Source organism: Lemur catta, chromosome X, assembly GCF_020740605.2.
Source record: "Lemur catta isolate mLemCat1 chromosome X, mLemCat1.pri, whole genome shotgun sequence".
Classification (NCBI taxonomy): domain Eukaryota; kingdom Metazoa; phylum Chordata; class Mammalia; order Primates; family Lemuridae; genus Lemur; species Lemur catta.
The window spans coordinates 55737363-55760715 of record NC_059155.1 but is presented as its reverse complement, the minus strand read 5'-3'; the positions used below and the strand labels follow the sequence as shown (position 1 = coordinate 55760715).

At 47.1% G+C, this 23353-nt stretch overlaps 1 protein-coding gene across 3 annotated transcripts in view; it reads right to left on the bottom strand.

Annotated features, from left to right (window-relative positions):
• Positions 1–882: 882 nt before the first annotated feature.
• The window catches only part of KDM5C (lysine demethylase 5C), a 32217-nt gene continuing 9746 nt past the window's right edge, over positions 883–23353 (bottom strand). For 2 of the 3 annotated variants that reach the window (XM_045537647.1, XM_045537649.1), the window contains 19 exons: positions 22191–22349; positions 20164–20283; positions 19877–20035; positions 18881–19062; positions 18620–18782; positions 10542–10661; positions 10238–10432; positions 7673–7854; positions 7460–7584; positions 7184–7331; positions 6429–6534; positions 5355–5713; positions 4592–4730; positions 3893–4072; positions 3603–3740; positions 2821–3420; positions 2459–2537; positions 2160–2359; positions 883–2055 (listed from right to left, as the gene is read on the bottom strand). In XM_045537647.1, the coding sequence (XP_045393603.1) occupies positions 1690–2055; positions 2160–2359; positions 2459–2537; positions 2821–3420; positions 3603–3740; positions 3893–4072; positions 4592–4730; positions 5355–5713; positions 6429–6534; positions 7184–7331; positions 7460–7584; positions 7673–7854; positions 10238–10432; positions 10542–10661; positions 18620–18782; positions 18881–19062; positions 19877–20035; positions 20164–20283; positions 22191–22349 (3720 nt within the window). In that variant the 3' untranslated portion in view covers positions 883–1689. The remainder of the gene's footprint in view (positions 2056–2159; positions 2360–2458; positions 2538–2820; positions 3421–3602; positions 3741–3892; positions 4073–4591; positions 4731–5354; positions 5714–6428; positions 6535–7183; positions 7332–7459; positions 7585–7672; positions 7855–10237; positions 10433–10541; positions 10662–18619; positions 18783–18880; positions 19063–19876; positions 20036–20163; positions 20284–22190; positions 22350–23353) is intronic. The other variant, XM_045537648.1, reaches the window with a different exon arrangement.

The window sequence follows — 23353 nt, the reverse complement described above, 5'->3', positions numbered from 1 at the left end:
GCCAGACAAAGGATCACATATGATATGATTCCACTTATATAAAATATCCAGAATAGGCAAATGGGGGAGGTGGGGTAGGGATACCTAAGGGATGTGTTGTTTCTTTTTGAGGTGATGAAAATGTTCTAAAATTTTTTTTTTGCAGTGATGGTTGCACAACTCTGAAGAATATACTAAAAGCCATTGAATTGTACAATTTAAGTTGGGTGAACTGTATGGTGTATGAATTGTATCTCAATAAGCTGTCTGAAAAAGTGAACTCAGGGGTTGCAAATGACCACACATCTGAGCTTTAGTCCCCATTCATCAGGGGCTGAAAGAACTTGTAGACAAAAATCAGGGAAGGGTCCTTGAATGTGGCACATGGGTTAGACAGGAAAGCATTCTAGAAAGAATGAGATTCTATATATAATCTTGATCTTAAGGGCAATGAAGCATCATGGAAGGTTTTAAGCAGTAGGGACACGATCAGATCTACACTTTAGAAACAGCCCTCCGAATCACTGAATGGGATACATTTAAAACAGGTGAATTTTATGGTATGTAAATGATACCTCAATAAAACTATGAAAAAAAAAGTCCCTTTGGGTGCTGGAGGAAGGTAGACCGGAGGGCACAAAGCTAGGGGAGGCAGTGGTACAGTTTAGGTGGAGGTGCCAGAGCCCACCTGTTTAGCTTGAGGGGAAACTGCTTTGGAGGTGGAGTCAGGGAAGGATCGGGATGTCTTGGCCAAGGTTAAACAGAAGCTGGCAGAACTCAGTTTCAGAAGCCAGAGCTCCCTGGCTTCAGCCCTAGCGCTCCCGCCAGCACTACAGCTGCTCCACTGACAGGTGATGGAAGCACTGTTCTCCCCTTCAAAGAGAAATGCACTTCAGAAACATGTTTCCAAAAAATGTTTCTAAGGGTTTTATTTCTAACAAGAGGAAAATAATAAAATAAAATTAAAATAGGCTTCGGTTGGAACCAAGTTTCTTGTTTTGCTTTTTTTTTTTTCTTTTGAACAAATTAATTACACACCAACAATCTTCTTTTATTACAACATGAACCCAGGAGGAGGAAAGGAGACAGGGCAGGACAGGGAGGGAGGACTGAGGTGGTTGTGAGGACAAGCACCAAAAGCTTTCTTCAAATCACAGGGAGCCCTGTTCAGCTCCCCATCCAAATTCCTTTAAAACAAAACTGTGAGCACAGCTATGTGAAGTTTCCTCCTCCTGGGTGGAACAGTCACGGGAAGGGAGAAGGAGGGATGGAGGAAGGAAAAGAGGAGGGGAGGAGAGTGGGGAGGGGGGTTAGTGTAGCATGGCCTGGCCAGGGCCGGAACTGGGGAGAGAAGGGAGAGGAGATTCCCCCAGTTTGCGTATGCACTGGCCTTGTCTCTGGAATGGTGCTGGCCCAGCCCCAGCCACCCCCCTGCCCACCCGCCCATCCGTCTGTCTGCCTCAGGTGTCTGGGAATGCTGGTTAGAGGCTACCAGGGAAGGGGGACTCCAGGGGCCGGCCCCCAGGAGCTGAGGTCTGAACAATACCTTGGAGTCAGAATATAAAAGTCAAGGGACTCGGGGGCGGGCAGGTAGGGGGTGGCCATCTCCCCTACCCGCCCACCTCCCAAGAAGCAGGCTTGATGGTCAGAAAGAGGATCCTTGAGGCCGAGGGGGGTCTCTGTCAGGGTCTGTGCTAGGCTCAGCCACTGTCACAACTGTTGCTGAGGTGGCTGCGGTGGGCTGGGCAGATGCAGCTGGGGAGTCAGAGTGGAGAAAGGGGCCAAAGGGCCTGAAGTGGCCTCTGGCGCTGGTTCCAAGCCATTCTGGTTCTCCTGGGTGCTGGGGCTGCCAGTAGTGGGGAGGGATGTGGGGGGCCCCTCACCCCCAGTCTCCTCCTCCAGCTCCTCCTCCTCCTGGGCCTCCTCAGCCTCTGGCCCTGAGCTCCGTACCCTCTTTGGCTCTAGCTCCTCTCGGGCTGGGTCATCGCCCTCCCCACCCCGATCCACCTTCCGCCGCCGCCGCCTCTCCAGGGCCCGGCCCCGTGCCCGACTCCCATGGCGCTCTGCCTTCTCCAGCTGTGATCACAGATAGGCAGAAAGACAGGTTGTAGACCAGTGGTCAGGCCTGAGCTCCCTACTTAGCCCGACCTCCTGGCCCGGCCCGTGACCCCTCTCCTCACCTCCAGAAGTGTGCGGATCCTCTCCAGGTCTGGAGACTGTCCAGCTTGCAGCAGCTGCCAGATGCTGTGGTTCTCATCCAGGGTCACCTCAAGCAAGTCCCCTTCCATCATGAGTTCCTCCAGTGGGGCCCGGGTTGCCTCAGGCAGCTCCAACGCAGGGCCACTCAATTGTGGCAACAGTGAGGACAGCATCTCCAGATCTGGGGGGTTGTGGGGATAAGCTGGATTAGGGGCTGCCCTTGGTCTTATGGGTCACTCTGGCGTGGTCAATAGCCTGCCCACACCACACCTGGACCTACCTCTCTTACCTGAGCCCTCCTCAAGGGCTGCCTTCTCAGAACTGGTCACACTGTCTCCATTCTCCAGCAAGCCCTGGACCTGCCAAGGAAAGCAAGGATGGGTAGGGGTAACTACACTGAAGAACCAGGCCCTATTTTTCCTCCCCCAGCCTCGAACTTGGGGCCTCCACCTCCCGGAGGAAGACGGCAGACACAGGCCACCAGCAGGGAACAATCTAGGGACCTGAATGGATGCAGGATGGGGCAGAGAGGCGGGGCCAAAGGAGGCTGAAAATTGGGGACCAGGGGCAGGGCAGAGCCTAAATAGGGCTAGGGCCTAGGAGACCAGAACTTGAGAACAAAAGCTGGGCTGAACAGCTCACCTTAGGCGTATTTTTGCCACTGCCTTCTCCGAGTGGGTCAGAGGCAGGGGCTGAAGGGCAGGCAGAGGGCTCCTCAGGCCTGGGTTCGGTCTGTAGTCGTTGGCGGAGCTCAGCCAGCCGTCCCAACAGAGCAGTCACATCCTCAGAGGCCAGGGCCTGTCTGGCACGGCCTTGCCAGCTGATGGCCCTCTCTGTGAGGCATTGCAGGGCTTCGCCCTCGGGCAGTCGCACGGGCAGTCTCTGCAGGGCCACGAGCAGTGCTAGGATGGTCTCTAGGCGTGGGCGCCGTGAGCGCATACACAGTGGACACAGGAATTTGGTGTCCCATTCCCACCAGGCCAGCAGTGGGGATGAGGTGGGATTGGGCCTCGGAGAGCTGAGGAGGCGGGGCACCGACACACACCGCCCATGGAACCAGTCCTGACACAGGTCACACTGCAGAGCTCCCACCCCGGCTGGCACCTGCCCACACACACAGATAGAGGTTGCAGAGGAGGCTGTGGTTGATGATGCCAGTGGACTGGGCTTGGCTGAGTTGGTACGACGCAGCTGCAGGATACCCTCCTTCTCCTTCTGTTCCCCCTCCTTGAAGGCCACGATCTGCCATGCCCAGGACAGGAGAGTAGGTCAGTAGCCTATCCCCTCCCTTCTCTGGCCCCCTTAACACCACACTCCAAAACAGGAGAACTGAAGCTCAGGAAGCAAACGGCCTGCCCACGGTCACCCAGCTCAGACACTATTATTGCCGAGCTCTTCTCCCCATTTGTGTGTAAGCTCCTTACCACAGAGCCTGGGTCCCTGAGGTCCTGCGCAGACAGCCCCAGCAGCTCTGTGTCAGATTTGTACAACCCCAGCTCCTTCTCCATCCACCGGCTGCGCTTGGTGCTATCTGAGCCAGCGTCTGCACACGGGCAGAGCACCTGAGGCAGGCAGACAGAAAGGGGACGGCTGGCTTTCCCCTACCTCCCACTGCCCCCCAGTACCCCCCCCAAACCCACATTCTCGTATCAGCTGTCTCACAGCAGCCAGGCCAGGCACAAGAGAGGCTGTGGGTCAAGGTCCCAGGCCTCACCTCCAGCAGGGTGTAGCAAGAATTCTTCTTGAGGAAGGTCTTGGAGGCCTTCTCCCTCCAGGAGTGTGCTGTCAGTACCTGCAGCTCCAGCTGTCTCAGCTCCTCCAGCCCCACAGGTAGGTCTCTGCCCACAGCCACCAGGCCCTCCAAGTCATCCAAGCAGGGGTAGTGGTCACCATTCTAGGCACAAGGGCGAGAGAAAGCTCAGTTCAACTTGCCAATGTCTGCTGACCACCAAGTAAGCACTCTATGCCTGGCCCTGAGCTGGAAAGATGGATTAAACTCACAGTCTTGAGGCGGAAAGAAACAGGTAATATCTTAAGGAACACCCACCTGGCTCTCCCACAATGCCTGCACCCACTGACTGCCTCAGCTCCAAGTATCCAGTCAGTTTCCAGGACCAGCAACTAGTTTCTTTGTTGTGGCTTGCCTCCTCTCCTCCATGTCCCTGCCTGCTCCACTCCCACACCACTTGCCTCCCTGGCCCACCATCCTCATCCTAACCAGTGCCCTCTCTTCCTTGAGGCCAGCACACTCCTCCTCCTCCCACACTGCTCACCAAGCACATTTACCTCCCCACTATGTGCTGGGCCCCGGTCCTCTCTCTAGCCAACCCATGCCAGCAACCCAGCACAACCCAGTGTATGTACCATCTCTTCCCAGCCTGGGGCAGAAGGTGGGGGGTGCCAGGGTCCTCACCTGGATCTCATCCACATCGGCAATCCAGGCCCGGGCTTTAGCAAGAGCCTCCTTGAGAGCCTGGATGTTGGGCAGGTGAACAGGGATGTTTTCTGCTTCACGGATTATGGCCTCGAGCGTGGCTGGTGGATGCTTCTGCCTAAAGGTAGGGAAAAAAGACAACTCAGTTTGGTGTGGTCTACCTGACCAGAAGCTCAGCCTGACCACCAGAAATATCTGCCGGAGCCCCTTGGGCATTTATTCCCGCTGCCACTTCGGCCTACTTGCTTGTACTGTGCCTGTGGGTGGTTGCCAGTCCCTGCTTTCCTCACATTGCACATACCCAACTGCATCCTACTGCCATTGCTCTTGCGCCTCTGCTTGTCTGCCAGTCTACCGGCCTGCTGGCAATGCCTGCATACATAACCTGTGTGTAATTTGTTGCTACAGTTTGCAGGACTGCCCTGTGTGTGGCATCTTTCTACCAGCATCTGTCCACCTGCCTGTTACTTGTGCTGCCACGCATGTGCACAGGTCAGCCTGCAGGGCTAGTCCTCTATATACCTCTGCATCTGTCTAGCTCTGCTTCTTCAGCAGCCTATCTCTGCTTCTATGTGTATATGGAGTTAGTAACAGGACAAGACAGGGAACAAAAGAAGGGGGCAGAGTCAGTACACCAACAGAGGAGTGTGATGCTCAAAGCCACCCATGGGAATCGTCTTCAGATTCTCCACTCTACTCTGAAGGTTGGAGTAAGGCAGGGAGGGGAAGAGGCTGGACCTACCTGGCCTCCAGGCAGAGGTGGGCTTTCTCCTCCCAGCGTTCAGCAATGGTCAGCAGCTCCTGTAGCTCGGCCCGGGCCTTATCCACAGCAGGGCTAGGGGCTACACTGGCGCCCGCGACCAACAGTCCCCGCATGACAGCCAGGGTGCCCCTTCGGGCTGAGGGGGCCAGTGTGCGTTTCACCTCATCCAGCCATTGTGCCTGTTCCACCTGCCGTTGGAGCTGCTGGGCCTCAGGCACCTCCACCCCCAGCTGCTGCCCCCTCTCCAAGAGGGACTGCAGTAGCCCTGGACTGGAGGGCAGTGAGGCCAGGGCCTCACGAGCCTCAGCCTGGTAGGCTTCCACCTGTTCCAGAATACCCTACCAGAATACAGGATGAAGAACAGATTCCTCAGCGGAGCCCACTGAGGATGCCACCACCAGATACCCTTGCCTACCTACCTTCTTACCCTCTAAGCTTTTGGGAAAAGGAAACCTTACATAGGCTGGGTTCTCCTTTTCCAAGCCCTAAAATAAGTAGTTCCTAACACTGACTGCTCATTAGAATGCCCTGGGGAATTTGTTAAAAATGTAGATTCCTAGGCCCCCACCCTAGAGATTCTTAATAGGGGCTGGGCAGAAATTGGTGCTTTATTTAACTCTCCAGAGGACTCTACTCTCAGAGCACCAACAGACCCTCGGCCCTAAAAAATGCCATGCTCAGCCCTTGCACAGACCCTCATGCTCACACCAGGGTCTGCTGCCCTCTCCATCCCGCTTCTATTCCACCTTCATGAACTTCACTCAACTTCCCAGGCTCAACAAGCACCCTTGTGGCCTCCTTCTCCTCCACCTCCTCCAGGAAACTTGCCCTTGACCCTGTATCCTCTACTCATACCCTTGCCAACTGCTCCTCACATCCCGTTTCTCAGAGGCAGTCACTAGACCCTTGCCTCACGCCTCCGTCTCTTTTCACACACATGCATCCTGTCTTGCCCCAATACTTGGAGCGTTTGAAGGGAGCCAAGAGTGGCCTGCCACTCAAGTCCCCAGTCCCCCGATCCCTAAGCAACACTCCAAGCCCACGCCTCCTCACCTTGACATCCCCAATCTGGTGCATGGCACAAGGCAGGTTGTTCATCTGGTCCAGAAAGGCCCGGAGCTCAGCCAGGGTCATCTGTAGACCAGCCACCCTGTGAGGGCTATGGAGTTTCACATGTGGGGTTTCGGGTCCAAACCCAGTCCTCTCCCTCCATCTCTGTGCTAAGACCCATCACCTTTCCTCACCATACCTGTCCACCTTGATCTAGCATAACTCAGAGTTCCCCAAACTGCCTAGGTTAGAGGGAGGGTTTTAAAATATGAGCATGTTCATATGAGGAGGAGAAAGAATTTTAGAAGACGGAAATATATTGGGAGGCGGGGAGGAGGGAGCTTAGAAACTATGCTGAATGGTAACAGAAACTGGACTTTTCAATCCATCCTCTACTGTGAACTCGAAAGCTGTGCAGCTGTGACCAGGTTTACACATCTGTGTCCTGTTCTTGGCCCTAAATCTCCCACAACTCCTCCCTGCCCACAAAATCCTTCAGCCTGTCTCTCAAATCTCCTCCAGGTACTGATAAACACTTCTAGCTTTCTTATCATGGAGGCTCTCCTCTCCATTCTAAGTTGCCTGGTCTCCTTGCACTCCCCAGCACCTCCCAGGCTATCCCAACCTGCAGTGCTTGGCAGCTCCCTGCGAATGTCCAGTCTGCCAAGTGGTATTCAGAGTCCGCCCCATGTAGCCCTTTTCCCAGGTGCTGGATCCTCAGCAGGCTATCTGTGCCCCAACACCTCACGCTGCCATACCCAGCTTCCTGGCCGCTGACCAGTCCCAGAGCTCGGGACACACAAGCCTCTGCCTCGCTCAGGCAGTTCTTCAGTCGCTGCAGCAGCTCACTGTTAGGAAACCTCCGCTCACGGGCCTCAGATTCTAATGCCCTCAGCTCTTCAAGGCCTGGAGGGAGAATGAGGGCAGCAAGGAGTACGCAGTATAAGACTAAAGACAGAGGAAGGGGGTTGGAGGTACAGAAGAAAAGGGAATAGAACTTGCCTGTGGAGTCCCTCCATCCCCCCATCACTCACTGCGCTTCCGCCCATCCTCCACCTCCAGGGCCACTCGCACTTTGTTGGCCCAGGTGTCAAAGGATTCAGCCCGAACCTTCAGCTTATGCAGCATAGCAGGGAGCTCATCCAAGGTGTACCGATACCTGAAGGAAGAGGGCAAGAGACAGCATGTCTGGCCCAGTTCTGCATCCTCCTCATTGCCCCGCTTCCTCCAGGCAGGCCTGCGCTCACCGCAGGTACTGCCGGCTACTGGAGCACTTGCAGAGGTCGTTGATGTGGGAAAGGCAGACAAGGCCGTCTGGGCAGTCGTAGCAAGCCAGGGCTGACAGGAAACACGTGGTCTTGCACTTGATACACTGGCGCTCGTCATCTGGGAGCAGCTCAAAAGCCTCTCGCTCAGCCTCTGTGACGCCCTGGGGGCATTCAACCCACAAAGGTCATACAGACTCAGAACAGAGTAGCAGAATCCTCCAGCCACCACAGCGGCCCCATCTATACTGAAAGTCATGGGGTTTGGGAGGCTGAGGCAGAGAATTTTATAGAAGAATGAAGTAAGATTCAAATCAGCAGAAAGGGCCTTGTGGGTAAGAGAAGGCGAGGAAAGCGGTGGACCAGAGCACCAGAGAGGTGACAATGTGTGGAAGTGGCCAAGGGATGGGCCTGGCTAGTATGGAGAGTGTGTCCTGGGGAACAATACTGGCTTCCAGGCTGCTCAGCAGGCAGAAGACACTGCAGGCACATATATAACTTAGAAAAATTCAACTGTATGTGCTTGTGTCCAGGGTTTAAAGATACAATCTTTTTCCCAAAAATATGGCTTCCAAACCTAAGCCAATGACTCCATCTGTTGCTTAGATGATAACTGTACCATCCTTGTTGGGTTGTTATGAGGATTAACAAACATAAAGCAACTAAGGAGTTAGACAAGTATTATAGCACTTAGATCAAGTGCTCGACAAATGTTTACTGTTATTAGCTGTAATTTTCAGATGAGAATACGTATTTCACAGGCCTATCTCATTTTACTAAGCAGGAAACTAAGTCTCAGAAAGTATCAGTAATTTGCCAAAGTGAGGATTTGACTGCAATCAATTTTGACTCCAAAGCCAGAGACTGTTCTAAAGATGAAGTCCTTAGGTTTTTTTGGATCATGGACTGAGAACTGGATGCAAACTATGAGTCCTCTCTCCAGAAAAGTACTCAAACACACATCCACAATCTCTTACAGGATTCTAAGATGAGGGTGTCCAGTGACACCAGAGAAGGGTGAACCCTTCTCTGAGGTAAGGGCCAAGTGTAAAGAATTCTGAATCTCAGGATGAGAGGGTCTATTCTCCCACTTTGCTTTGGCTCCTTTCCATAGCCTGGCACAGCCATGGAGCCATCATTTAACAACAGCACAGAACAGAGAGAGAAAATGATGCCCAGGAAAGCCAGTAACTCAACTACCACTACGACTGAGGCCTCAGACTTCCAACACGACTATAGCTGTAATTCTTTCCACAGCCCACACTCACAGGAAAGTTATGTTTTATTTTATTTATTTATTTTTTGAGACAGAGTCTCACTTCTGTTGCCTGGGCTAGAGTGCCGTAGCATCAGCCTAGCTCACAGCAACCTCAAACTCCTGGGCTCAAGCAATCCTCTTGCCTCAGCCTCCCGAGTAGCTGGGACTACAGGCGTGCACCACCATGCCCGGTTAATTTTTTTCTATATATATTTTTAGATGTCCAGCTAATTTACTTCTATTTTTTGTTAGTAGAGACGGGGTCTCGCTCTTGCTGAAGCTGGTCTCGAACTCCTGAGCTCAAACAATCTGCCCACCTCGGCCTCCCAGAGTGCTAGGATTACAGGCATGAGCCACCGCGCCCGGCCATAAATGTGCTTTAAAATGAGAAAGTATTGCCATAAACAGGCAGCAAGGGGTCCCTCAGGATCAGCATTCCTTTGTAATCTTATGGAGGACTCTCACTACGTCAATTCCGTAACTGGGTAAGTGTGGAGCTTGAAGGAGATGGCTGAAACTACACAAGTGAACTTTATAGCTCCGTAGCAGTTTCCACACACACAAAAACACACACACACACACACACATACACACACACTTATAAGAAATCTATTAAAGTAGGACCACCTTCTACTTGGTAATATTATTACCCTAGTTTGAGTTACTGAACCATCTGAACGTAATAAAATGGCATTTCCTAAGAAATGTCCCATATTTCAGTTTCTTCACATATTAATATCACCAATAATAGCAGCTACTACACTGCAAAGGCAGTAAGACACTTTGAAATAAATTACCTTACTCTAGCTTTACAACTATCTTGCAAGTGAGACATTTATTCTTATTTTAGAGTTAGAAAGTGAGACTATGAGAGATTAAGTAACTTGATAAGGTCACCCAGATAATCAGCAGTGAGGGTTTCATATGCTGGTCTATCTTATTGGGTCATTTAAATAATGATGAATATCTGCTATACCAGCACTTGATATGGGTCAGTTACTGAACAAACGTTATCTTTAATCTACTCAACTATCCAAAAAGAAAAGCATTATCATAATCCCATTTTTCAGATAGAGAAACGGACAGTGAAGTAAATTGACTTATCCAACACTGCTGATAAAGGGTACAGCAAAGAATGGAATGTGGTTTTCAATCCAGATGCTTCTAGTTATTTTCGCTACACTCCAAGTGTAGAGGCTACATTTTCTCCTTCTGGGCACTGCCCTTGCCTCCCCCCATCTCCACTGGGCTAGGGTGCCTGACCTGGGGTACTCTTCCCCACCACCCACCTTCTCCAGCAGGGCCTTTCGTAGACGCCTCTCCTCCTGCACCATGATAAACATCTCCTTATGCACAGCTGCCGCCAGGTTCAGGTCTAGCTTCTCTGGGCAGGCAGCCATCTTGCAGATTAGTTCCTCATGGGAGAAGACACAGTATCTTCGGAGCCGCCGGTAGTGCTCAATGCACTGGCGCCCAGCTGGCAGCTGTGGATAGGTTCAAGGTTGAGTGTAGCCAAGTATGGAGGCCGTGGTGCCTCAGCTTCTCTACAACCCTCCTGCTTCTCCCTGCCAGTCCAGGACACTCTATTCTCACCCAGTCGGCAGTGCAAAAGTTGACGGCCTCGGCAAAGTTGTAGCCTTGGTTGAAGCCGCTGTGGTAAGCACGGGGGAAGGTGATGACGAATTCTCCTGCACACTGGTTTGTGCGGACAACCTGAGGAAGAAGAAAGGCCAACACCACTGAGATAGAGGTTTTCTAGTCTGTAGATCTGATCTAAGCGCAGGGTCCTTAAGGAGACAAAAGAGAGTCTCAGGGAACACAGTCTGACAATAGAATTCCAGACCCTCCAACTTTGAAAGGACCATTGGTCTCTGCCTTCAAGGTTTTGATCTGTGTTGACAGATGACGAAGATCTGAGACTCAAGAACATACATATCAAAATATTCCAACTTCCTTAGTAACTTTTATAAAAATTATAAATATCACTTTTCATTAAGTTTGCCAAGTTTTCATTAATATTTTCATCAGTCACATATGCAATTTTAAGAATCAAATGGTCCCGTAATATGCTGAAATAAATAATCAAATGGTTCCATAAGATTTGTTTTAAAATCAGCAGGTCCTGCGATTCTCCCCTCCCCAGAGCCAGTATTTTCACCTCTTCTGGTTATTTTGGCATTGACCTTAATAACCTTAAGTAACATGCTTCTAGACTATGTTTAAAATGGCCTATTTCTCAATTTGCTTAGTTTTTTATGCATGTATCCCTAACGTCTGACAAGTGTCTAAATCTGCCCCCCATCAATTTTCACCTTTCTGTAGCAGTCTCTCATGCAGCCTTCTGATTTGTCCCAATCTGGACCAGCTGTCCTCCCTGGATTGTCACTCTCTTGTGACAGATATCCTGTGTCCTAAATCCCATGTTTTCCTCTTTCTTGGTTTATTCCTTTGCTATGCTCAAGCACCTCCTCCAATAGCTTGAGAAATGGCGGGAAGAACCTACTTTTTAAAATGTCTCTATTCTTCTCACACTTGACTGCATACAGAAGTCTAAGATGAAAATCATTTTTGAAGACATTGCTCTCATCTTCTAGATTCCAGTGTTGTTGAAAAGTCTGAAGTCACTCTGATTTCTTTTTCTTTTTTTTGTTTTTTGGAGACAGAGTCTTGCTCTGCTGTCCTGTCTAGAGGGCAGTGGCATCACCATAGCTCACTACAACCTCAAACTCCTGGGCTCAAGTGACCTTCCTACCTCAGCCTCCCAAGTAGCTGGGGCTACAGGCGTATGCCACCACGCCTAGCTAATTTTTCTGTTCTTTATAGAGACAGAGTCTCGGTCTTGCTCAAGCTGGTCTCGAACTCCTGAGCTCAAGCAATCCTCCCACCTCAACCTCCCACAGTGGTAGGATTATAAGAGTGAGCCACGGCGCCTAACCTCTGATTTCTAATATTTTGAATTAAACCTGTTTCTCTCTCAAGAAGCTTACAGAATTTTCTGGTTCCAGTGTTTGATATGGAAATTTCCAAGATATATCTTGGTGTAGATTTATTTTCATTCATGTACTAAGTAGGCCCTTTGATTCTGGAAACAGCCCTTTCGTAATGGAAATTTTCTTAAATGATTTCATTGTTTTCATTTATTCTCTTTTTATAACTCCTATTATTTTAATATTGAACCTCCTAGACAAATTCTCTAATTTTTTTCTACCTTTTCTCATCTCTTTTTATTATATTTTGTGGGAGATATCTTCAACTATCTTCTAAGCTTTTTTTTTCACTTTCGCTATAATAATTTTAATCTCTACGAATTCATTGTGTTCTTGTATGCTCTTTAATAGTTCTCAGTATATTCTTTTTAATAATTTCGTACTCTTATTTCATGTTTGCAATCTCTGAAGATATTGATGAAGTTTCTTTTCCTTTTCTTTTGAAGTTTATTTTGCTCTGCCTAGCCTCTGTTTCTCCAAGTTGCTTTATTTCTGTTTATTTGGTTCTCTTTTGTTTTCTAGGGTTTCCTCAATTGTCTGTTAATCTGTGCTGCCAGCTTATATTCAAGAGGAAGAGACAAAAAAGCTGAATGGAAGCTCTGAGAACATAGGTGAAGCTTGTCAACTGTGAGTTTCCCTGTAGGGTGATCTAGCTGACCTACTTAGTTTGGGAAACTCTAGGTCTTTCCTCTCAAGCCAGTCAGATTCCTCAGAGAAAACTCTCTCATTTTTTTGCCTGTAGAAAATAAAGGCCTGGCTGCCAGTGTTCTCACAGCCAAATGGAAGAAGATGGCTGAGAACCTCAGCATCTAGTATGTAGACAATGATAAATCCTATCTTCACTGTAACTCCACCCTCAACCCTACCTAGGAGACCTCAATCCAGAGACTCTCTGGTTTAACCTCTTCAGAAATAAATCTTCACTGGGAGTGAGGAGAATCAGTATCTGAGTGATGCAATGTGAGACAGACTTGACTGGCCACAGCTGGTTTTCAAAATGAAATGGGATCATGACCCAAAGAATCTAGGCAACCTCTAGAAACTGAAACAGAAAGAAAATAGATTCTTCCCTAGAGCCTCCAAAAACTAATGCAGCCCTGCAGGCACCTTGAGTTTAGCCCAGTAAGACACATTTGGAACTTTGAATTCCAGAACTGAAAGCACAAAGGAGGCAGGTGAAAACAAGTATAGTATGTTGGAATAAGGAAATTTTATCAGATGGTAACTGGAGTACACAGAAAGAAATGAAGAGAAACAGAAATGGATCCTATTCGCAATGCCATGGTTTCTTCAGTCATTATGTCATCTTGATCTCCTATGATCTGTGACAGTCTTTCCTGTTTTTTCATGACGTCAACAGTTTTGAGGAGAAATGCTCAGGTATTTTGTATAACATTCCATAATTTGAGTTTATCTGCTGTTTTCTCTCGGCTACACCATTTGCTCTTTTGTGAAAAATACCACACTGGTAAAGTGTCCTTCTCAAAATATCGTATTAGGGGAAAATGATATCAACATAATTTCTCACTAATGATATCAAATTTGATCAAGTCAATAAACTTTTAATAGGAAAAAAAAAGAAATCTTCAGTGTTTTACTAGAGTGAAGGAGGGTTACATTTCCTTCAGCAGCCCAGTGTGGGAGGGGATCTCACAGCTTCTTAGACATGAACAAATCCTTATTTTCACCCCATTCATCTTTACCCCTGGAATGCCTGATGCCACCGACTACAAACATTTAGGGGATTCTGAGCTATAAATCTGGTTGGTTCTTGGATGTTCTCAGTACTGCCTTAAAATTCAGTTTATTCATCTGTTTTCTAGTTTCAAGAATTTTTTTTTTTTTTGAGACAGAGTCTCACTTTGTTGCCTGGGCTAGAGTGAGTGCCATGGCGTCACCCTAGCTCAAACTCCTGGGCTTAAGCGATCCTACTGCCTCAGCCTCCTGAGTAGCTGGGACTAAGGCATGCGCCACCACGCCCGGCTAATTTTTTTCTATATATATATTTTAGTTGGCCAGATAATTTCTTTCTGTTTTTAGTAGAGACGGGGGTCTCGCTCAGGCTGGTCTCGAACTCCTGACCTCGAGCGATCCACCCGCCTCGGCCTCCCAGAGTGCTAGGATTACAGGCGTGAGCCACCGCGCCCGGCCTAGTTTCAAGAATTTTATCATTGTCTCCTCTCTTATTTTCTCCATCTCTGTGATTTTTTTTTACCTTAAAAAAACTCTTTGTGTCATCTTAGTAGGGTTTCAATACAGAACGGAAGTAGCCATGTGTATGCTTAATTTGTCATCTTTACCAAGAAGTCTCAAAAAGATTTTTAAGATAAACGTTCAAGTCTGATGAAGACACAGTGAAGTAGGTGCAGTGCTGGTAAGGGAATCAATAAAGTCTACTCTCTGGAAAGCAAATTTGCTAATATATCAAGAACCTAAAACGTTTATATCCTTCAACCCAACAATTCCTCTGCCAGTAGTCTAGATTAATTTGGGGAGAATTAGCATCCTAACAATATTAAATCAAATTATTAAATATTAAATCTTCCCACTCATTAATATAGCTAAGGTCATGCATCAACTCCCACCTCCGCACGTTTTCTTCTTCTCAAATCTATCCCTACTTAGAGGCAACACTGGCATTTCTTGCCTGTATTATTACACTGGCCTCTATTACTAACCAGAATTATCATCTAAAAATGCAAACCTGACCATGTTATGCCTCTGTTGAGAGCCCCTCACTGGAATTCTCATGCCCATATGATAATGCCACACCTCTGACAGGCAAACTCTTATCCTGTCTCAAGGATCACCACTTCTACAAACCCTTTCTTGATACCCCCTTCCTAAATGACTCAGTCGTTGTTCTTTTGTAGTTCCTCCAACACTTTATTCCACTTGTTTACTCCTCTCTGTCCTCCACTGAACTGTGCATAACCACAGGCAGGGACTGGTTTATTTACCTTTGGGGTGTTGACCAGAGGCCTTGCACACAGAATGAACTCTAGCATATTTACTGAATGATTTAGTCTCAGCCTTAATTTTATAGATGCAAAACCAAGTCCGAGAGAACCCTTAGGTAGCAGAGCCAGGAGTAGAACCTAATGCTCCTGACTCTTCATCTCAGCCTGCACCCTCATGTTAGCAACATCACTTTACTGTTTCCTATGTGGTTATTTAGAAAAGCTCTCCTCACATTCTGCAGCTGTTAAAAAGGGCAATTGTGAATAGCCAAAAAGTAAAAACATAGCTAGTTCCCTCTAAAGTTAAATTTTAAAAAATAGTAAAATCTCAAATGTTCATCAACTGGTAAACTGAATATTATCAGGCCATTAAAAAATGAAGTTCTGATACGCACTGCAACATACATGAACCTCAAAAACATGTTAAGTGAGAGAAGCCAGACACAAGCAATCACATATTATTCCATTTTTATGAACTGTCCAGAAAAGGCAAATCTACAGAGACAGAAATCAGATGCTTTCCCTTGTCTGGGACTAAGGGCTGGAATGGAGAGTGACTGCAAATAGGCATAAGGGATCTTTCTCAGGTGACAAAAATGTTCTAAAACTGGATTGTGGTGATGGTAGCACAACTCTGTAAACTTACTGAATTGTGTACTTCAAATGGGTGAATTTTATGGTATGTAAATCATACTGCAATAAAGCTGTCTTATTTTAAAAAATTACGGTTATAAATATTCTACACCAGCACTGTCCAAGAGAAATATGCTAGGCACATATGTACCTTAAAATTCTTTTTCTTTTTTTTTTTCCGAGAAAGAGTCTCGCTTTGTTGCCTGGGCTAGAGTGAGTGCCATGGCGTCAGCCTAGCTCACAGCAACCTCAAACTCCTGGGCTTAAGCGATCCTACTGCCTCAGCCTCCTGAGTAGCTGGGACTAAGGCATGCGCCACCATGCCCAACTAATTTTTTTTTTTAATGTATATATATTTTTTTAGTTGTCCAGATAATTTCTTTCTATTTTTAGTAGAGACGGGGTCTCGCTCTTGCTCAGGCTGGTCTCGAACTCCTGACCTCGACCGATCCACCCACCTCGGCCTCCCAGAGTGCTAGGATTACAGGCGTGAGCCAGCACGCCCGGCCCTTAAAATTCTTTAGTAGCCACATTAAAAAAGTAAAAAGAAACAGGTAAAATTTCAATATATTTTACTTAACTTAATATATCCACAATCTATTATTTCAATGTGCAACTGGTATACAAAAGTATTAAGTGAGATACTTGACAATCTTTGCTTGGTACTAAGTCTTAAAATCCAGTATGTATTTTATACTTTCAGCATGTTTCAGTGAGGACTAGCCACATTTCAAGTGCTCAATAGCCACATATGGCTAGTGGCTACCAAATTGGACAGTGCAGTTCTAGACCATTAAACTTACAAAAAAGATTATAAAAACCATACACTGATTATTGCTATGTCAAATTTTACATAGAAAACCAGATGGAAACATAAAATGTTTAGGGTGGACGGAATAGGGATGATCTATTTTCCATTTTTTTGGAAAGTAGGCATGTTTCTTTTTTAATGAAAATAATACTTACAACTACATTATCTATAAAAAGAAATGGCCTTCTCCCACCAAAGGGGAAGGCGGGGGTGGCGGTGCAGGAGGCTAAAGATAGCTCTGGAGGGAGCTCCAGCTGGCTAAACTACAGCCTGCCAGCATGAGAACATGAAAATCACAGATGCCTTGGACTGAGGGGGCACTGCCAAGTCCAAAGGGCCTGGAGATGCTGGGAACTACCTATAGGAAGGGCAGGGCAGAGCAGGGCAGAGGGCTGGGTGGCGTAGTAGCAGCTGGCCAGGGAAGCTGGTGAGCTTTGAGCAGGAGAAATGCTGTGGAGGTGGAAGCAAAAAGCACACGTTTAAGAGTGTAATAGGCCGGGTGCGGTGGCTCACGCCTGTAATCCTAGCACTCTAGGAGGCCGAGGCGGGTGTATCGGTCAAGGTCAGGAGTTCGAGACCAGCCTGAGCAAGAGAGAGACCCCGTCTCTACTAAAAAATAGAAAGAAATGATCGGGACAGCCAAAAATATATAGAAAAAATTAGCCGGGCATAGTGGCACATGCCTGTAGTCCCAGCTACTTGGGAGGCTAAGGCAGAAGGATTGTTTGAGACCAGGAGTTTGAGGTTGCTGTGAGCTAGGCTGACGCCACGGCCCTCTAGCCTGGGCAACAGAGCAAAACTCTGTTTCAAATAAAAAAAAGAGAGTCTGTAATAAAGTTTTTTGAAAAAGAGGTAAGGATTGAACAGCTCCATGACCACCATGACCATGTGTGTGTATAAATACACACATATATATGTATCTTAGCTGCCTAAATCTTTAAGAGAATTGTCTTATACTCTTACAGTTTTCTTTGGTATTACAGACAAGGACTGATGCTGTGCTACAGGTCAGGAAAGGAGAAGTCTGAGCAAAGTCAGATCCAATGTCTACTTGTGAAGCAGTAGAATTGTAAGCGCCTTTGATCATCTCAAGTCTAGAAATCCTTAAATGGGGTGAGGTGGTAAGAGAAAAGGATAGCCCCCTCCGAGTAGAGGAAGACTGCCGAACTGTTGTGTTTGTAGGATGCCTCCCTCTGTCCAATTCTCTAGATACTTCAATCCTTGGTTAAATATCACTAAAATGTATAATTTAAAAAATTTACAGAGTATATATCAAAACAAGGTGAAGGCAAGAAGAAATTTGGGTGAGAACCACTTAGTCCAAAGCCCTACTGTACAATCTCAAGGAGGTAATTCAGTATTTACTGACTGTCCCATGCATTAGAGTAAGTGGTAGTGTGGCCGAGGCCAGAGACGGTGGAAAGGAGCAGGGAGGGAGAGCAGCAGAGAATAAGATTTACAGCAGAGATGGGGGATCTACTAATTCCTGTTCCTGCAGGACTGCTGTTCAGGCTGTTTTAAGATCCACACTAGAAAAGGGGCTGATACTAATCAGTGCTAGAAATTGCCAGGAATATTCCCTGCACCTTAGTCGTGCAGGGAATATAAAGTCCCTCACAGGTAAGCCAGGTTGTATACCCACCAAAATGTTCTACAGGGTGGGAGAGAAGTACAAAGAGAAGAACAGACCAGGACTCTAGGTTTAACTTTTGACCTGTTAAATAAATAAAAAGACCTGTCCATTGTTCCAGGAAGGGTAAAAGTATGTAAAGGACGGCAGAGACTGCTAGTTGTACCCTGATATTCATTCTTGTCTTCTTTCATAATAACATGACCTCCAATTTATAGGTGGTACATAACCAGCCAGATTAAGAATTAAATTTCCCAGATTTCCTTGCAGTTAGTTGTGGTCATGTGACCCAGTTCTCACTAACAGGAGATGAATAGAAATGATGTGTGCCCTTAAAAGGAGACTTGTCTACCCCTGCCCTTCCCCCATTTCCCTCTTCCACTGTCTGGAATGCGAATGTGATAATAAGCCATCCCTAAGGTGTTACCCTCAAACACAGGGCCCAGAGGGTGCACCACCACATTGTGTACCTAACCACTATTATTTTGGGTCTCTATCAGAATACTCAAACCTATAGCCCAATTAAGATAGAACAGGAATGAAAAAATGGACAGGAGTAGATTCCAGATGACGATCACCACCACTACCACTACCACAAAGAATGTCAATAAATCATTCCTACCCCTTGTCTCTGTTTCCTGGGCACTCACCGGCACGCCATGGGACATGAGGGTGTTGGGATTCATGAGGGTGACAAGTTGGTGCAGGAGGTCAGGCTGGCTATCAAAGAGCTCAGGTGTCAACTTCTTCATCACCTCTTCCAAATGTTCTGCTGCAAGTGATGGTACCCCATACCAGGTCTTTGGCTCACCCCTGCACAATTGGAAAAGGGACATGTAGAGCGGTCACACCTCAGTCGTGCAGGGAGCCCACCCTGACTGCCCCCCCTGGCTCCCCAGGGCCCCATTCACCAGTGGAGATAGTTAATGGAGTAACTCCAGTGATCCTCAATATGCCAGCAAAAGGCAGAGAAGACCATGCCCACGTAGAGCCAGGGCACCTTCATGCCGGAGATATCCGCATTGATGTGGCACAGTACTGACTGCTCCAACACCGGCATCACATTCAGGTTCCAACCACTGGTAGCATACTCCTGTCAGGTAAGGTTTTTGTGGAAAGGGGATGAGGGTTATGCTAAGGAACTGAGACATTAAGTCACTTGGCTTTAGCCTAGGGAACCTTAATTTTGGGGTCACGGACCTTTTTGAAACAACAAAGAAATATTATAGATTTTTCTCCCCTGATCTCACCACCAAAATCCACACACACAAAATTTCAATTCAATTCACTTCAATTTCAGGGAGGTTTACAGATATATCCATCCACCAAAATACCTGCAAGTTAACAACCCCTGCTCTGGACCCAAATGCACCCTTCCGTAGAGGCAGGACCAGGCCCTATTGTTTTCTGTCCATACAAATCCCACCTCCCGAATACTTCTTATGAATGAGCCAGGCACCCTGCCAGGTTATTTCATATACTTTCTCATCTCTCTTTTTTTTTTTTAATTTAGAGACAGGGTCTCACTATGTTGTCCAGACTGGTCTCAAACTTCTGGGCTCAGAGATCCTTCCGTCTCAGTTGCCCAAGTAGCTGGGATTACAGGCATGTGCCACTGTGCCTGGCCTCATTTAATTCTTTTAACAAATTTGCAAGCGAGATATTATCTGCGTTTTACAGATAAGGAAATGAGCTCAGAGAGGTGAAAGAACCCATCTTGTGTCTGCACATGCCAGGTCAGGTATCACGCTGTTATTTATATGCATCATTTCATCTAAATCATACAGCAACTGTATATAAGGCAGGCACAATTATCCCCATCTTACAGAGTCATTTAAATCTTTCAGATACTAAATGACTTGCCTAAGCTCACACAGCTGACATATAACCATGAATCATCCACTCACCTCCTCCTCAGGGGTCAGGTGCCGCTTACTGTCACTGACAGGGAAACCGCTGCCAAATTCTTTGGAATGGATGTCAGCCCCATACTCAACAGTCACATCTTCCTCAATGCTATTCACTAGTCGCCAGAACTCCTTCTCCACAAGTTCTGTGGGTACCATCTGAGGGAACAGAGGTAGATGACTGTGGCCCATCATATCTTGGCCCCAAGATGTGCTCAGGTGAACTGAAACCATCGAGCACACCTACGAACCTAGCCCCAACACTATCCCAGCCCTCCATCACTTACATGCACGGGCATGTTGAAGTAGTCAGCTTTAAAGGAGTCAGCCATCTCGCCAAAGCTCTGTAGAGTGTATTCCCGGGTAGCCTGCTCAAAGCCAAAGGCTTCAGGGGGCCGCTTACACTCCTGAAACCCAAAGGAGAACTGTCACCAAGACAAAGGCAAAGAGGTGAAGAATCCTCACAAGTGGAACTGGAATATGTTGTAGAAGTAGGGAGGGAGAACAGCCCTAGGTCTGCACTCAAGGCCCCTGAACCAGGCCTTATTTTATTTACAGCTCTACCTTTTTCTCTCACCATTTTGGCTTACTTAGTCTTTTCATTCCCCAAATGCACTTTCACCATGCTTTTGCTCATAGTTCCTCCCTACTGGAATGTCCTCTCCCACTTTCTTTCACTGATTCTTCAAAACCCAACTCCAGTCCCAGAGCCTCCAGGAAGCCCTCCCTCATCACTACAGCCCATGCTCTTTTCTTCCTACAGGTCTTTACCTAAACCACAGGCTGACTTTAACATGCTACCCTATGCTCTTCTACCACCATTTTTTTCTTTCCAGCTAAAATGTAAGTTCATATGGGGTGCTTAGAGAAGCTTTTTTATGCCCGGTCTAGAACTATAAGCCTGGGAAAATGGCACTGAATATTCTACTACCCTGGAAGATGGAAAACAAAGGCACCAGCTTCTATAGCATCAAACCCTACACTATTCCTTTTCTTTAGACTGTCTCAGAAGACAGAATGTGGGGTCTACCCCGCTTTGTACCTATGTTCATAATTTTAGATGAGAACTGTATGTATCACAAAGTCAGACACACACCCTGCTCATGTCTGAAAAATAAATGTCTATCTGGTCTACTGGCTCATAGCCACTTAGAGAAGAGAGTCAACTAGAGCTGACAGTCTTCCTCATCCATGATACTGTTGGGTATCCAAACTCGTCCCCACCAGAATCTCCACCACTGCCAAGGCCATTACACACTGCCCTGGCCTTTCCTCATCTGTGTGTATCTGCATGTGTGTGTGTGTGCATGTACACAATCGGTCTCTACGACCACTGCTGAGCCCCTAAGATAAGGCAAGAGGCCATCAATGTCTGCTCTCCAGATGTCCAGAGGGAAACGTAAAAGGTGAGCACTGAGAATTTGGAGAAGGTTAAGTAGTTCATGAAATGTACCTGCCCTACTTCCCAGCCACATGGCCCTAGCTGTTGCTTCAGCTGCTCTCCTTACTGCCACCCTTACTGCCCTTACCTGCACCAAGCACACTCTACCCCGTGTACCTCTACTCCTGCTCGTCTTCATTCCCTAGTCTGGAATGCCTGCCTACCTCTTCTACTAAAAGCCTGTATCATTGCAAACCAATCTAAATACCACAAGAGGAGGAAAACAACTAAATAAATATTATGCCCGTAGGATAGAGTGTCTAAAAGAAAAAAAAATACCTTGAGTAAATTTAATTATAGAAAAATGATTATGAAGTAACAAATAAAAATACGTAACAAGATCCCAAACTTGTTAAAGATAGTTATATATAAGCAACAGCAAAAAGATGAGAAGAAAATATACCAGACTATTAATAATGGTTATCTCTAGGTAGTGGGATGATAAGGTAATTTGTCTATTTTCCAAGCTTTCTTAAAAAAAATAATCAAGTAAAAAAAGTGGAAATAAAAAGAACATTTTTTTCTTAATATTCTTGTCTTTCAAATCTCATTCCTGACATCTTCCCTGATTACTACCCCTGGTCATTTTCCTCTCCTCTGAACTTCTACACCTCAGAGCTTGTAACACATAATTTAGCATCTGCTTATATGTCACCACATACAATCTAATCATGATGCCTACATCCCTAGGTGGTCTGGGATTTCCCAAAGGACAGAAACAAAGGTTGAGTCTCCTCATTTTCCTCCCAAAGCTCTACCCCTGGGACCCAAAATGTAAGACTGTGGCAGAGCTAGGGGGCCGCCCTCAATAAGGCCAGATGAAGGCAGGCAAGGATACCCTATGAGGCAGATGTGGACCGGGGCTGGCCTTACCGCCATGACACACTTTGGGCACCGCCAGACACCCTTAGGGATCTCAGGCAGAGGCGGCAGCAGACAGAAGATATGGTAGTTGTCATCACAGCCATCACACAGCAGGAGCTTGTCATCTTCATCCCCTCGGGAACACATCCGGCACACATATGACTCGATCTGCCAGGGGAAGGAAACATTAACCTAAGCCCTGTCCAGCCTTCAAACATTAAGCTCTTCCAGAAAGTGCTACAGTCCAGAGAGCTCTCCATTGAAATCTGCTATGCTTGTTGGCTGAATAATTCATGGCCCTGTACAGGCTAGTCACGCTAGGACTGGAGTTCAAATGCATGTATGTACCATCTCCCCAAATAAGCAGGAAGAGCTGTGAGAGCACTCTATCGTTTAGTCTTGAATCCTCCCATTTTTATTCATTCAATACACACTTACTGAACTCCTGTGTTCAGCACCATACTGGACTCTGGTACAGAGATGGGGAGGGCACAGTATCTGCCTTCCAAGGGCATATAGTACACTGGAAACATGTGTTCATGAAAATTAAAAACTGCCAATAGTAGCCCATAAAGGATACTGTGGGAGCCTAGAGAAGGAAGCACTCAAAGCAGCTGGAGATAAAGAGGGATGGCCTTCAGAAAAGACTTCATTGAAAAGGTGACACTTGAAACTGGAAGGCAAGCTGAAGCCTGGCAATGGGGCAGAGCACAGGTGGAAACTCTTCCAGGCTGAAGCAGCAGCATGTGCAAAAGCATGGGGAAATGAAAAAGCATGGCGTGCCTCAGGGGAGAACAAATGAACATACCTACAAGTAGTTCAGTGTGGCTATAGCAGAGGAGTGAGGTAGGCAGTGCTGGGGAATGACACTAAAGGTCAGCAGGGGCTGGATTATGCATGGTAATGAGGAGCTTAGCCTTCATCCTAAAGCAATGGAGATTGAGTCTCCTTCTCTGGACCCTTCCAGCACTTCATGCTAACAGCACTTGATCACCCTTTCTTATTCTTTATTCCATGTGAGTTGGCCCTGTTTCCTCAACTAAATGAGCTACATGAGGGCAGGGCCCACCAGTCCCACTTTTCTGCTTAATGCAGCCTGGTTCAATGCCATGCTGGGAAAATGCCCATCAAAGGGACAAGAAGCAGAACATTAGGAAATCAGGGCTGGGTCC